This window comes from Culex pipiens, chromosome 3 (genome assembly GCF_016801865.2).
Source record: "Culex pipiens pallens isolate TS chromosome 3, TS_CPP_V2, whole genome shotgun sequence".
Lineage (NCBI taxonomy): Eukaryota > Metazoa > Arthropoda > Insecta > Diptera > Culicidae > Culex > Culex pipiens.
In genome coordinates, this window is record NC_068939.1 from 75,040,780 (window position 1) to 75,053,197 (window position 12,418).

Sequence of the window (12,418 nt, forward strand, 5' to 3'; positions counted from 1 at the left end):
ATTGGTCTGAAAAATCAGGGGGCAAAAAAAATATTTTTCCAAAAAACTTCAAAATTTCTATGAAAATAGAGGTTCTAATCAACTGAAAACAATCTAAAATGCATTTTTCTGCATTGATAATCATAATAAGCATATTTGGGCTTGTTTAAAAATGTTTTGATTTTTTATGAAATTCCAATGCACAGCACCGCAAAAAAAATATTTTTCCCAAAAAAATAAAATTTGCGTCAATACTTAGAAATTTTGGAAACTAATGATGGCAAAACAACTGGACAGGTGTATAATTCATTTCAAAACACTTTTTTCATTAAAATGTTGAAACCATGGCTCGTAATTTTAATTTTTATACTTTTTTTTTTTGCACCCCCTCGACTTTGGTCAGAGTCGAGGGACATAAACTTCAAAAAATATTTGCAACGGCCTAAATTTTTCAAAATAATTCAAAATAATAAATCAAACATAAACATTTCATGAATTGTTTAAAGAAATATGTTTTTGAATCAAGCTTACTTTTATATTCTTTCATATAAATGTATTTTTATTTCACAAATGAACTTTTTAGATTTCATTTAACATTCATTTTAAGAAAAATACATTTTTGACTTTTTGCCTTTTTGTCAATTCTACCTACTGTCCATTCAATCTTATGTAATTTGACCTTCTGTTATACAATCTGTCTGTGTTTAAAATATGAAAAAAAAAGTTGTACTCATTAAAATTGAGAGTTTAGCAAAAACCTAGCTAAATCTTGCCAAACATTTTACCCTTAAAAGCTCATGAAAAGATGACTTCTATTAAAAGTTCCAAAAGAAATGCCTTAAAAAAGGTAAAAACGTGTTGTTTTGCCAGTAAAGTAAAAAAAATTATTGATTTCGTATTTGCAAGTTGCCAAAAATGCTAACAATTGCTTAAATTTAAGAATTCTGTGAAAAAAACGTAAACATTCAAATCAAAAATCGTTCAATCCTACCAATTCAACCTCGCTAATTCAACCACTCAACTCAACCATCACTGCATGGAAGAACCTTCCCCAAAGATCGTGCCCTGCCATTCATTCACAAATCACACAACAATTATCGGGGCAGAACCAACGTCTAATGCTATAATTATCTTCCTCCGCGCAAAACTCTCAACGAATAGGATGGATGATTCAACCAAGTCCCAGGTCATCGTCGAACAAAGTCTCTCCCAACACTTTCGATTTCATTGCATGCCGTCGTCGTCGTCGTCGGTCGATTATGAAAATTAATGCTAATTGAAAATTACAACTCGATTTGATCTGTCTGTCAGAGACTGACTTGTAAGATTCCCCTCGGCCCATCGTCGGAGGATCGGATTGGAGTTATGTAATAAGGTCGGATTATTAACATAATAAATGGTACAATTTTCGATAGCCACTTGTCGGGGGCCGTCAACGAGCTGGAGACCTATGGAGAGGTGTGCCCATTTTGAACAAATTAATCACAATTTGAGGCAGTTGAAAGGTGGTTGAATTTCGGTGGGTCAAGATGGGCGTTGGTGTCCGTGAAGCTGGTCGTTGGCGGATTGATGGTTATAAATCAACCTGAACAAAGTGCTTGGTCGGAGATTCAGGCACGATCTGATTTGTGAAGGAAGTTACTTTAATGATTAAATGATAGGAATGAGAGGAGCCGGAACTAGTCAAAATTAAATCTTATAAGATTTCTAACATGTTTCTAAAGTTTCATTCTCTTGACTTTAACTGACGTTTGTATGGGTAAAATCGTAAGAAAAAAAATGCATTGAAACTCAATTAAACCTCACAAGCTCCAAATAAAGCTGAAAAAGTGCAAGTCCTTTCACTTTCCATCATAACTTCGCACAGTCAGGCGCGTATCAATTTATTGTGCTGAATAAAAGTGAAAACTCCACGCTCTGTGTGTGTTGGTTTTCCTTGTTCGGACGGTTGCTGTTGTGCAAAGTTTGCGTTTCGTTCAACCGACGTAACTCAACCTGTCTCCTCGGGAACCCATATGATGACGATGATGAAGTTCCATTTCTCACGACTCCGGACTCCGTACGTTATCCACAGTTGAGTTGATTGATTTGTGACCACCAAGAAGCAAGCGTCGTCACCATCATTAATCGAGGGGGAGGGGAGAGTGGGGAACTCCGACCTACCCAAAACGTACGACGTTGTTTACCCTGGCAAAACAGCTGATTGAAGTCAACCTGTAACGCTGACTGGTGGATGATGAAACCTACCTCTCTTCAAATGAAGTGACACACAGCCCAAGGCACCACCGCCACCGTTGCTTGGTAAGCAAAATAATTGTGTGAAAATGCTGTGCGAGGAGGAATTCGCCTTGGGGAGCTGCCTTGGGGTGGCCATACCAAAAGGGTGACCCTCGGGGAGTTGTAACAAAATTTGGTGTTTTCATTGTAACACTTGTTTTCTGTTTGTTTTTGTTTTTCTTTCTCACCGAAGAAATAACGTTGATTACTATAACAAGAGATTCTGATAAAGACTAGACTTGATTTTGGAACCATCTTCTATTATTGAAACAATTTAAAATATTGTACGCAAACCATTAATGTTTCGAAAATTCATTTAGACATTTATATTTATACTAATTGTTTTTAGTAAGCTACAGTCTGTATAAGAATATCAGTTTTAGAGCACATTGAAGCTAAAATTTTACCAATTTTGCTTTTTTTGATTGGTCTAACTAAAACCAACAAAAAATATCAAAATATTTAGCAAAAACATAGCTTCAAAATTGCTGTTAAAAAAACGCCACATGTGTCCCGATTCTTCCCAGATGATGGCCTTAAAAAAATAGTATATTTACCGAAAGCGTATTTTGAAATATTTACAAAAATTCGTTATGTTTGAATGTTTCTGAGTTTGTTGCCAAAAAATCTACTACATTTAATATGCGAATAGAGAAATCTGTTTTTTCCGAACTGTGGTGCAAAAATTTTAAATTTCTAAATACAAATCAACATCCTTGATTTTTATAGAAAATCGAAAAACAGTCGTCTCATCAAGATTTTCATTAAACATGAATACTTTAATTATTTTTTGATCACCCCTTGATTATAGAAAAAAACAAATGGCATCAAAAATTTAAAAACAAAATTATCAATCAATCATCATCACTTAAATCAAAAACCAAATAGTTAATTTGTTATTTGGTCTAAAATGTTATGTTATGAAAATCTGTACAAAATTTACAACAGTTTTACAATTTTATGATCGCATTTATTTATTATATTTATCATTGAAAATTAGATCATTAGTTGCTGAGAAATTTTAAAATAAGGAGAATCTCAGCAACCAGAGGTCCAATCTTAATGTTTCTTAGACAAGTTTATTAGACATTTTCAGAATCTCCCAAAAATTAAACTAAAAAAAACTAAATTTCAAAATATGAGACCAAGTTTTAAAAAAAAATTGCAAAAAGTGTCGGAACATGCTGTATACACAATATAAGTTATGCTGTCTCCGAAAAACTTGTAAAATATCAATGAATCTATAAACAAATGTTTTTCCTTAAGAAAATTAAAATTTTCCGCAAATAGTAATTATTGCAAACTTGATTTTATATTTTATACTTGGTCAAATTCAAATTCAGAATAGATTTTTTTTTTCATATATGAAACGAAATTAAAAAAAAACTGGCGGCAAAATTTCGAAATTAAAAATGTAATTTAAAAATCGGCAAGGAAAATCCGCAATGTTGCTTTTTTTTCTTAAAAGTCCTCATTAATACCTAAAACTTTGCCTAAGGCACCAAATAGATCAGAAAATTTCTTCAAAAGATAAAGATAAAGATTTTCAGACATAAACGTATCATTTTTGTATGGACTGCTGCCAAAATTGTATGGAGCTAGCTGATGACACAAAGGGGTTTTTTGTCATTGGGAAGGCCCCCTTAAAGTTTTAGCTAGCTTAGAAAAATACTAATAAAATCAATTTCCTGAATATTTTTTTGCAAAAATTCGGTTGAAAGATGGAATAAATTAACTAAAAACATATAATCGGAGTGATCAATTTAATGATTTATTCAACATTTTAAATATCGGTCAAATTTAACTGTTTACGTTGAAATAATCAAATATTTCATCGTAAAATGTGTTTAGTTGTGTTATCCAAGCTTCTTTCGATACCTTTCAAATTAAAGGCAGTTTGAAGCAATGCTTACACTTGTTAACCATACAAATAAGCTCAACAATTACAATGAATTACTTTTAAATATGGTTAATTCTTTGGCCCAATTATTGATCAACAAAAATGCATAAGACACCAAATCGAACAGAACACACAATTATTTTTCAAAAACATTTTTACGATTGTTTTCAAAACTAATGGACGATGACTTTTTAAAATCTCTCTTAAATCGTCTTAATTCAACCAAATCATATTTAAATTTCATTGCTTTCACTAAGAATTATTTTTTTGAAAATGTTATATGTTTCAAAGTACAGTCCAGACTCGATTATCCGAAGGCTTTGGCAAAATTTCACTTCGGATAATCGAAACTTCGGATAATCGAATCATTTTTCGAAAATATTTTTTGCTTCAGTATGACCTCTAAACTACTCTAATGGGATTTAGATTTTTAAATCTAAGATGGCGGCCAAAATGACGGTTTTGCAGCATTGAAAATATACATTTTCTAATTTCGACTAAAATGGGGTTACTGAACTCGAATTTGATGTTAAAAGTAAGGCCGTTGCAAATATTTTTCAAAGTTTTTGTCGCCCCCCCCCCTTCAAAATCGGCCCGAAAAATCAGGGGGCAAAAAAAATATTTTTTTCAAAAAACTTCAAAATTTTAATGAAAGTATAGGTGTAATCGACTCAAAACAATTTAAAATGCATTTTCCTGGGTTCAAAATCATATTAAGCGTGTTTGGGATCAAATGAAAAAAATTAGAATTTTTGTGAAATTCCGATGTACAGTACCGCGAAAAGTTTTTTTCGAACAAAAAAATTTTTTCGTTAATACTTAGATATTTTGGAAACTAATGATTGCAAAACAACTGAAGTAGTGTAAAATACATTTTAAAACACTTTTTCCATGCAAATGTAGAAACTATGGCTTGTTATTTCAATTTTAATATTTTTTTTTATTTTTTTGCCCCCCCCCCCCCCCCCCCCTCGACTTTGGCCAGAGCCGAGGGACATAAACTTCGAAAAATATTTGCAACGGCCTAAGAAAATAAAAAAAGGAAACTTTTTTTTTGTTCGTGATTCGATTATCCGAAGTACTATACAAACCTTCGGATAATCGAACTTCGGATAATCGAAACATCGGATAATCAAGGCTTCGGATAATTATGTCTGGACTGAATAAATAAGTACTCAAAATTGTTCACAAAATACCGTATTTTGTCGAAAATACTCAAACGAAGCGAAATTTGGTTTGCTTTTGACATAATTAAAGCTGTTTTTTTTTTGGAAAATACTAAAATTTTTACAAATTACCGTATTTTTCGAAAATACTCAAATTTTCATAATTTGCAATATGGGTATCAAACGAAGCGTAATTTTGTTAGCTTTTTGACATTATTAGAGTTGTTTTTTTAGAAAATACTAAAATTTTCACAAATTACCGAATTTTTCGAAAGAATTCAAATTTTCATAATTTGCATATGGGTATCCAACGTATTAAATTTTCGTTTGCTTTTAAAAAAATTAGAGTTTTTTTGAAAAACTTGAATTTTCACATATTGCCGTATTTTTCGAAAATACTCAAATTTTCAAAATATGCACTATGGATATGAAAAGAAGCGAAAAGCAAATACTTCATGCAAAAATTCAAAATTTTGCGTCGTTTGTACCGATATTTCAAATTAATTTATTTTGAATATTTTTGAAAAAATATAGTATTTTGTGAAAATTTAAGCAATTTGCAAAAAAAAACTAATAAAAAGAAAAAGCAAACAAAATTTTGCTTTCTTTTGATTCCCATATTAGAAAATTATGAAAAATTTAGTTTTTTCGAAAAAATACGGTAATTTGTGAAAATTTTAAATTTTTTCCATAAAAAACTCTAAGAAAGTGAAAAAGCATACAACATTTTGCTTCGTTTGATAACCATATTGCAAATTATGAAAATTTCCGTACTTTCAAAAAAATGCGGTATCTTGTGAACAATTTTGAGTACATATTTTACTTTGAAACTTACTAGATTTTCAAAAATTAAATTCTTAATGAAAGCATTGAAAATTCAACATGGTATGGTTGAATTAAGACGATTTTAGAAAGATTTAAAAAATGAGTTAACGTTCATTATAGGCGATAAGATTATTGGCGACAGAAATATCAAAATAACGATAGAACTATCGTTATCGTTATCCAGCCTCGATAATTTTTTCGTTATCAACTTTGATTTTCGGACATTTGTCTCAAAAGGACAAATATACAAAAAAAATATGACGGACAATTTGGACAAATTTTGCCTTTTTTTCATGAGTTGTTGTAATAGTTATCCGTGTTTTATTGTTGAGATTCAACTCTTGTTTTTCAAAAGTCTATCTCGTCTATTCTATCTCGGGTTAGTTTTCAAAAAGTCCTAGGCACCAGCTGTAAACAAAGCCAAACGGTTCTTGCTCAATTTACGAAAGGTCAAATTCAAAAATACTTTGAATTGTTCATCTGCACGTCTGCATTGCAATGGTAAAGTGTCTTCAATAATACTAATAATAATAATCTGCACGTCCTTTAAATGCTCTTTACTGAAAAGTAAAGAAAACATGATTTGCTTCAAAGAAAAAATCAAATAAGTGTTGGCTGTTACGATGTAATGCTAACTAACCAGAACACCTCTACCTTCATTAGAAGAAAATGGAGTTCTGTAGAATTATTTAACTAAACGTGATAAGTATAATTTTTAGATTATTTCTTTCAAAATGTATTACCGGCGTATGGAACCAATACTGTAGATATCTTCGTCACATTTAAAATCAGCATTGAGATCGATTGAGTCACCCGGAGTGTTTCCTGCTTTGGCAAGGCAATCACCAAGAGACTCCGCAGTTGATGCCTTGGAACCGTGTTATTACATCAGTTTTCAGGTGCCAGAACAAACTCAACCCTCTGTCTCTGTTTGCGCACGTGAACACAATGTCCGCTGATTGAGCTGTTCAAGCTACTATTCTGCTCAACTCCCTTCACATTCAGAATATGAACCGCGTTGAAAAGTTTAGGCATATTAAATTTGATGTTTTATTGTTTTCTAAGCTTTAGCTTTAAATCAATGAATTTTAAAACAACTTCATAATATTCAATCAACCACCAAAATCGCGTGACGTCCAAAAATCGAACCCCCGACGGTACCGGTTTGCTCTCAATCACGAACAATTTGAACAAGTTTTGTCCCAGTTGGAAGGGGAGGGAGGGAGGGGGGACCACGGGTCAACTGGTGCCGGCCGATGAAGCGTTGAGAAGTGCAGCAAGTTAATCTCGTTGGCGACGCCAGCGGGTTTGCGAAACTTCACGAACTGGAACTGGATTACCTTGGGAGGAGTCTACTTGCATGGGTCGATAAAAAGTGTGACTGGTTAGGTACAGGAGGGGTTGGTTGAATTGGTATTGCTTGACAATCTTTAAAAATATACATCAATTTTACAGATTGATTGAACTTCCAAAAATGTTATACTCATAACTCAGATTAGTAGATATTGAATGGTTGTAAACTGGTTCGTCCGATCTTCTCGTTACAAAAACAGTTCGATTCGCCCCGAAAGCCAGCCTGAATCGCGTACAAATTTTACAGCCCCATTAGAAGCGTGTATGGTACAAAATCCGTTCACCTTTGTAATTGATTCGCGGTTTCGGTTTCACTTATCCAATTTGTTGAATAGACTCTTTTTTTCTCGTCTACAATCCGCCCAAATTGAGGCTAATCTGCACGGTTTTTGTGTGCTTTAGGTTTCACCCGGCCAAAATTGGGGCCTTTTTGTGGAACATCATCAGACCACACAACCTCGCCGAGTTATGTCTCAATGGTTCGCGATGCCGTGATCGCGAGGATCACGTTGGATTGTGCAAATAGTTCGCTCATGTTTACCCCTGGCTGACAGTTTGCGCAGCTGAACAACGAGAGACCTTGTCCCGCGTCACCCAGGCTTCGTCGATTGCGATAAATAATTCAGATTCCAGTTCTAGACTGCAAGTTGCAGTCGTATAACTTAAATCTTGGCAATGGGTACGGTAATCGCTCTGATGGTGATCCTCAGCATCGTGATCAACGGGGTAAGATCGCTCTAATGCTTGTTCAGCGCACCACGTCAGGAAGTTACGCTACATTACAGCCTAGCGGGCACACCTTCGCCGCACCTGTTCAGAACCCCGAGGCCGAACACCCCCCAACCAGTCCCGACGTCGTTCGGCTGGTGCACTACCTAACCTACCTGCTGGACTACATCATCCGGCACTACGTTCCGGACTGGAGCCTGCACCCCAACCAGAACGCAACCCACTACTTCGAGGAGGCCATCCTCGAAGGTCGCACCGATGAGCCCCGCCAGGACGGCGTGAAAAGACCGGCCAAACCTGACGACGTCACGGCCGAAAAGACGATTCAAGTGGTGGATCAACTCAGTCATGAAATCAAGCCGTAACCTTCGCGGTCCCATCCATAAAAGTCAATAAACCTAAAAGCTATTCTCACCTTTTGAAACACCCTAAAAAAACGGGTGGTCGACTTTCGGCGAGAAAGAAAACTTGAATTTGGTCGCGATTTGCATAAGGCAGTCCGCGGTGACCTTTGGGCTCGGAGGGGGAGACCTTTTCACCGGGCGCGACTAAAACCGGTTGATCTTAATGATCTACCGAGTTCGATTTGGTCGTGCAATATGTGTGTGTGTGTGGGTTGAGGTTCATCGACATTTTGACTGGGAGGGCCTTTGGGATCAATCAATGTGGACAGCCGGTTGACACAAACTTGTTTGAGATTTCATGTCGATTGATTTGTGAGAAAAAAGCGTTCATCGTAGTGTTGATTTTGACCTTGAAGGACTTCGATTCAATGAACGAAGCAATGTGAAACATGTTCGATACGTATCTGATAGGTCGAAGGTTTTGTCCTGCTTTTATTTATTTTTTTGGAATTATATTAAAAATTAACTTAAAAAATGACGCCATTTTGTGCAGCACACAGTGCCTTGACCTTCACAGATACCCAAAATTAGATTCCAATTCTGAGATATTCAATAAAAACCCAAAAATCTCCGTAACAAAAGTGTTATAAAAATTCTTGAAAACCTGCATCTTGAGACATGATTTTCTGATCAAGTGTCTTTTTCAGGGAATATGACCACATTCTTGTAAAAAAAACTCATTTTTCATATTACCTCTTGAAAAACTAGATTTTCTATATGAGCAATTCTCCACCAAAACCGGAAATAGAGTTTTTGTTTTGCTCAAACTTTGTGGGGACTTTCCCTATGACCAAAGAAGTAATTTTGTGTCATTGATTCACCCATACAAGGCTCCAAAAAATGTTGGCAGCTGTCAATACAAAAATGGTACGAAAATATTCGATAATCTATATCATTTAATGAATTTTCTGACCGATTTGGGGTCTTTTTCAAAGTTGTAAGTATTGATGAGGACTACGCCAATTTAAAATGTTAGTCTTTATTTTAAATTTTTGAAAATATTTTTATCGAAAAGGTCGGAAAATTTCACGAATGTTTCATGTTTTAACATTGAAAATCGGACCTTTAGTTGCTGAGATATCGACATTAGAAAATGGTGGGTTGTTTGGGTGACACTTAGAAAACATCAATTTTCCTGTTTTTTAACCTTTGCATGGCAATATCTCAGCAACTATGGGTCGTATCAACAAAGTTCAATAAAGCAACATATAGAAAACAAGCCTTACCCGACAAACTTCGTTCTGCCTTCGTTTGTTGACGTTTTTAGCTTAAGCCTCCTGTGATCAAAAATTGATTTTACGTAACTTTTTCCATACAATTTGCCGATGCTCCGGAATCGTTCCAGAGTGGCCAAAGTGTCAATCGGTTAGCGTATAAACCTTCCTTGGACTTATACGAACCCAACGCAACAAAGAGCACCTCGATCCGACGCTCCGTATTGAACTGATTCGCGTTCGAACAAAACCGTCGAAATTATTTACATCGAAATTTACATCGAAAAATGAAGTTGAAACATTTTTGTGACCAATATTTCGATTTTTTGAAAAAATCTGTATTGATTCAAAAAATCATAACTCGGTCAAAGATTTTTTGCCCATTCTGGAAATTTCTGAAAAGTTGGCATATCAAAAAATAAACAAAAATTAAAAATAGTGTTTTTTTGCAAATCAAGTTTTAGTGACAAAAAGTTAAATTAAAAATCACCAAATTGTTTTTTTATCGTGTATCATTTTTTTCAGTGTAGTCCATATCCACAACTTTGCCGAAGACACCAAATCGATCAAAAAATTCCTTCAAAAGATACAGATTTTTGAATTTTCACATATCATTTTTGTATGGACAGCTGCCAAATTTGTATGGAAAATTATATGGACAAACTAATGATGCAAAATGGCTTCTTTGGGCATACCGAAGGCACCAAAAAAGTTTCAGCCCGATTAAAAAATACAAAAATTAAAATTAAAGAAAAAAGTCCGATTCCGTAGAGAACTGCTCTAATCAGAAACAAATTGGTACACGAATGAAAAAAATGCCGATTTTTTTTATCAACTTTTTTCACAAAAATCAGAAGGAATTATCGCTCCCAACTCCATTTAATTTGCCGATTTTTACTATTTAAACAACTTATTTTGTGAAACTGTTGATAGAAACTTGCTTGCTCACTTCCTATTGAGCTATTTATCGCTCGATTTTAATTGAAAACGCTTTTCATGAGTTGTAATTGATCTCAAAGTGCTGATATGTCTTTATAAGAGGCACGATGGAGCTAGATGCTGTTCCCCTAGATTTCCCAATATGATTTTTTTTTTGTATGGGATCTTCCATAAACCACGTGGACAACTGGGGAGGGAAGGCGGTTTGGTTCAGCGATTGTCCACGCTCCATACAAATGATTTGTTTTGTATGAAAATTGTCACGAGAGGGGCAGCCATGATTTAAAATATATATATTTAAAAACTTTCCACAATTTAGTAATTAAATTATGCTTTAAAATGATTAAATAGATTAAATCTTATGTTAAAATTTAAAAAAAAACTTCTTTGGCTCAGAATTCGACATGATACAGATAAAATACAGATTTATTTTAAAGAAAATACAGATCTCCCATGAAATAATCTGGCATATTTGGGGGGAAGGGTGGGTCTCACATTTCAAAAAAGTGTCCACTTATAAATGGTTCCTATGTTTTAGGGGACAAAACCCGCATTTTTTTACTTCAGTTTTTAATGAAAAATTAAATTTGCAATCGAAAAGTACTTTACAGATTTTTTGATAAAGTGCAACACTTAAAGTATAATTTTAACTGATAAATTCCATTATTCGATTTTATTTTTATCGGTAAGATTTTTTTAAATTAAATTGCCTAAGAGAAGTTTGGACTTCTGGTTGCTGAAATACAGCAAATAAAAGAAGAGATACAAGAAAATTGAAGTTTTTAAAGTCTAATCTAAACTATTTTTTTTCTAATCAGCCATTTTTCCTAATACAGTCCAGACTCGATTATCCGAAGGCCTTGGCAAAATTTCACTTCGGATAATCGAATCAGGACAAATTTTTTTTTGTTGTCTTATTTTTGATTGTTGAGCTTTAGTATGACCCTTAAACTACTCTAAAGTGATTTAGAATTTTTTAATTCAAGATGGCGGCCAAAATGGCGATGTTAAATTTTTGAAAAAATGCATTTTTTAATTTACCAGGCAGTCAACCATTCAAATTTGACTAAAATGGGGTCGCAGAACTCGAATTTGATGCTTAAAGTGAGAAAATAAATAAAAACGAAGAAAAAATGTTTATGTTCGTGATTCGATTATCCGAAGTCCCATACAAACCGAGTCTGGACTGTACCAATATCTAAAAAAAACTAATGTTAATATTTAAAATGTTTAAAATGTTTAGTGAATTTCCTGATCTTTTCGAAAAAAATATTTTTCTCATTTTGGAATCAATTCTAACATTTCAAAATTTCTGAACTGTTACTCTCCAATAAAAAAAAATACAAAAAAGAATACATAAAATCGGCCGATTTCGTAGATGATTGCTTATCTAGAGTTTTTTTAAACCTCAACCGCCCAATTTTTTTACGATTTTTTTTTATTTTTCCCGTGCTTAGGAGGTCATTATGAGCAACTTTTGTTCTACGAAAAAAAGCTTTTAATTTTTTATATATAATTTTTCTTGTTTCATTGTTTGTATTTATATTTATCATTGTTTAGATTTGTTTGTTTCTGATAGTATTTGGCTAATACTACCACGTCATATCATTAGCATTTGTCTATTTAGATTTT

The 12,418-nt window shown here is 33.8% G+C and overlaps 2 protein-coding genes across 5 annotated transcripts in view; both read left to right on the forward strand.

Moving 5' to 3' along the window:
• Positions 1-12,418, forward strand: part of LOC120415757 (probable chitinase 10) — a 219,586-nt gene that overhangs the window by 162,727 nt on the left and 44,441 nt on the right. The gene's annotated exons all lie outside the window — the stretch shown is intronic.
• On the forward strand, positions 8,079-8,988 carry LOC120415759 (uncharacterized). The gene is made up of 2 exons (XM_039577366.2): positions 8,079-8,226; positions 8,286-8,988. Exons 1-2 carry the CDS (start codon positions 8,176-8,178, stop codon positions 8,592-8,594), a joined length of 360 nt encoding a protein of 119 aa, XP_039433300.1. The 5' UTR covers positions 8,079-8,175; the 3' UTR covers positions 8,595-8,988.